The 3,998-nt window shown below is 39.3% G+C and overlaps 1 protein-coding gene across 1 annotated transcript; it reads left to right on the top strand.

The window, feature by feature from the left end:
- The first annotated feature begins 1,207 nt into the window (after positions 1 to 1,207).
- Positions 1,208 to 1,582, top strand: LOC138879788 (uncharacterized). The gene has a single exon (XM_070159421.1). It carries the CDS (start codon positions 1,208 to 1,210, stop codon positions 1,580 to 1,582), a length of 375 nt encoding a protein of 124 aa, XP_070015522.1.
- Positions 1,583 to 3,998: the final 2,416 nt, after the last annotated feature.

Here is a 3,998-nt window from a genome sequence, read left to right as displayed (position 1 = left end):
CGAATATGAACTATGGAAAGATGGTGGAATTTTTTCAATCTAAAGAGACCAGCAAATTAAAGAATCGGATGAAGCGAGAGGGTACCAAGAAGGCCCGGTCAGCGGGCAACTTTGGTGGTTCTTCTAGTGGTGGTAGTGGTGGAAGGTTAGTATAGGAGAGGGTCATCCAGGCCATCCCAGTCCTTTGCTCAATCTTCAGTCAATGCACCACCATCAGGGCTGGGTCAGCACTAGTGGAGCTGTTTTAGGCTCAGTCAGGGCGATAGGGGATCCCACCAGCAGGATCGGCTTGGTGGGAGATTCTAGAAGCAGCGAAGGCCCTCATGACCTAGGGGTGGGAATATACATTTTGGAGCTTGCTACACCTACCCATATGTTAAGGGTGCGGTAGTAAAGGTCATATGCAGACGGATTATCGTTCGTCCTGCTAGAGTATAGACGAGGGTACAGCATAGCCAGCTAGTTCTATAGCTACTACATCCGCAACACCTCCTCCAGCTCGAGGCACTCCAGAAATTGTAGGGCGTGGTGCAGCTCAGGGTGGTGTACCAAGTGTGGGGGGACTACATTGTATGCCTTGTAAGTTCGACTCAATTTTGGTAATTTTGGATCGACTCACGAAATTAGCACACTTCTTACCTATTAAGGCTAATGACAGAGCAGAACAGTATGCCCAATTGTATATCAAGGAAATAGTCAGGTTGCATGGCACTCCAGTTTCTATCATCTCAGATCGAGGGGCAAAATTCATAGCTAATTTTTGGATGAAATTTCAGCAAGGTTTGGGTACTCGGGTTAATCTTAGTATAGCCTTCCATCCACAGACCGACGGGCAGGCAGAGCGGATTTAGACGCTAGAGGATATGTTGCGCGCTTGTGTTCTTGACTTCAAGGGTAGCTGGGATGATCATTTGTCACTCATAGAATTTGCCTACAACAATAGCTACCATGCTAGTATCCGAATGGCACCATTTAAAGCTTTATATGGTAGGAGATGTAGATCCCATTAGTTGGTTTGATGTCAGGGAAGCAGAGTTGATAGGGCCAGACCTCGTGAATTAGGCTTTGGAGAAGGTTAAGATCATTAAGGAACAGTTAAAGACTACTCAGAGTTGCCAAAAGTCCTATTCGGATGTGCGTCATAAAGATCTAGAGTTCAAAGAGGATGATTGGGCATTCTTGAAGGTTTCCCCCCATGAAAGGTATAATGCGATTTGGGAAGAAAGGGAAACCGAGTCCCAAGTATATCGAGTCATACAAAATCATTCAGATGATTGGTCAGGTGACTTACAGGCCCGAGCTACCAACAGAGATGTCATTTGTTCACCCGGTGTTTCATGTATCTATGTTAAAGAAGATGGTTGGAGACCTGACGCTCATTATTCCAGTAGAAGCTATTGAGGTTAATGAAGAATTGACTTATGAGGAGATTCTGATTGCCATTCTTGATAAGCAAGTCCGAAAGTTGAGGAATAAAGAGATTGCCTCCATAAAAGTGCTATGGCAAAACCAACATGTTGAAGAAGCCACCTGGGAGGCCGAGAAAGAAATGAAAAAGAAATACCCTCATTTGTTTGTATAACTAAGTAGCAATGTTTTGAAATAATTGAGTCATGTAAGGTGTCTATAGCGTACTTTAATCCTCATTCGAGGACGAATGATCCTAAGCGGGGGAGGATGTAAGGCCCCATAGAATTTTCTAATTATTTAAGACCTTATAGTGCACCAACGTTGACTGAGAATAATATTTTTCTGAGTACTAAAAGAGACCTATGGGGTGGAACCATATTATTTTGACATTAAAATACATATGGAAGGTGTTTCAGATCATATTTAGGAGGTTTATAAGTAGGAAGAAGTTGCTTGGAACGAGTTGGATATATTAAGTGGAAAAGATGTCTAAATTTGCACGACACTTGACTTTGAACGAGTATAACTCTTATAATATAAAGACATTTTCCATGAAGTTTTCCTCTAAAGCGTAGCCCTTTGAATATAGTTTCAAACTCATCAAGCTGTTTGTCGTTTCGAAATTCCTACTAAAAGTTATGATCAAATTACTAAAGTCAGATCACCCAGTTATTTTGGTGGACAGCGAAGCAAGGCTCGCTTTGCTAGACTGGGCCCAGATCATGTCTTCCCTTGCATGCAATGGACAGAGAAATGAGGCTCACTTTGCTAGACTAGGCGCTCCCCAGCTTAAGGTCCTTTGAAGTCATTTCGAGGCTCATTTTCCCCATTTCACTTGGACGAAATTTAGAGCGTTCCTCCACTCTCTCAAGACCCCCAAGTTATCCCATATTTAAGGTAAGCAATCCTTATTATCTTGGTGTGAATCCTATCATCTCCACACTAGAACTAACTCAATCCACCATGAAATCCTTATATTTTAAAGAAATTTCTTCAAAGAACTCAAAGGAGGATTTTGCAAGATGTCTTCCAAAAGGTAATCCTACACCCTTAGACTTACATGCATGGGTTATTATGGGAATATGAGTAAGGATTAAGTAGGCACTTATGGTATGGTGACTGGAAGCCATAAGTTCCCAATTTAAATACTTAGCCATTGTAGATATTGAAGAGTGATTATTTGATGGAATTTTGTTGGTTGGGTGTGGAAGGTTGGTCGTGCATGTGATGTTGGAAGTTATAAAATTGTTTAAAAATGATAGTGGGATAAATTGTTGGTAAATACTGGTAGTTGGATGAACTAATGTAGAGATATATGCATGCTAGGTGTTTGATAAATTGTCTAAATGGCCTAAAATATGGAATTTGTTACTAATGTTGGTCCCTATTAATGTTGATATTCCAGATTGAAGTTTCTTAGTGCAATGGATCATTGTAGTATTATTTGTCATGACCCAAAACGATGGGCCATGATGAGTGCCCGAGTCCTACCTGTCGAACACTCCTAAGCACACTTCTAAGATATAAACAAGAAATAGGGATAGGTCATGCATGACATCTGTCAATAAACTGTTGAATCATGTGAATAACATAAGTGAGGAAACATGCCCAAAAGACATATATACATACATACACACACATATATATATATATATATAGATATATATACATACATACATATATATATATATACATACATACATACATATATATATATATATATATATATACATACATACATACATATATATATATATGCGAAATACGGGAGGGTGAGCCGACAAGGTTGCTATGGATAACTATATATCAAAATAGAAGTCCACAAGGCCACATACTATCCAACTATACATGACGGTCAATAGACCTCTAATATAGTATACAACTGTATAAAAGAAGGGTTTGGGCCCTGTAATACCCATATATGTATACAAAAGTATCGTACCAAAACCCAATAGCAGCTCCGGATCAAATGGAGCACATCAACTCTTCTTGAGTAAGGATCCAAGAAGCGGGACTGTCTACCTGCACCTGTAGACATGAAATACATGCCCCTAGTCAATAGGGGAATCAGTACCAACAATGTACCGAGTATGTATGGCATAAAAATCAGTGTATAAAAGACTTGAAAGAAATATGGAGTAAAGGACTCAACCTGTAAGTCTGCATAGCTATGTGAATCATGAAACATTTATGATGTTATGCATATGCGTATATATATCATATCATACATAGATATATGCGTACATATTATCATCAATCCTCTGAGAGCATCCTATCATATCATCTCGAGCTCAGTAGGCAAAATCATCAACGTATACCACCTGATCAGATGGTGTTCCGTATATAACATCATAACCTTTCCACACACCCCATATACATATAATCTATGTGTATATAACGTCATCTGGTCATGGGTCAATGTACATGTATAAATGAATGCAATGCATAAGAAGTAAATCAATAAGATCTCTCGCGGTGTCATAAGATTAATACGCCTTCAGTTAATATTGCAAAATAAACTTTATCAGCTTACATATTTTCTGAGACCCATGAATAGATGATATAATAATATGACATATGGGGAATCA

The sequence above is a fragment of the Nicotiana sylvestris genome, chromosome 10 (assembly GCF_000393655.2).
Source record: "Nicotiana sylvestris chromosome 10, ASM39365v2, whole genome shotgun sequence".
NCBI lineage: Eukaryota > Viridiplantae > Streptophyta > Magnoliopsida > Solanales > Solanaceae > Nicotiana > Nicotiana sylvestris.
This window is presented reverse-complemented; position numbering and strand designations above follow the sequence as displayed.

Excerpts from the sequence above, each read along its gene's own strand:
- LOC138879788 (XM_070159421.1), top strand. The coding sequence starts at position 1,208 with ATGCGATTTGGGAAGAAAGGGAAACCGAGTCCCAAGTATATCGAGTCA.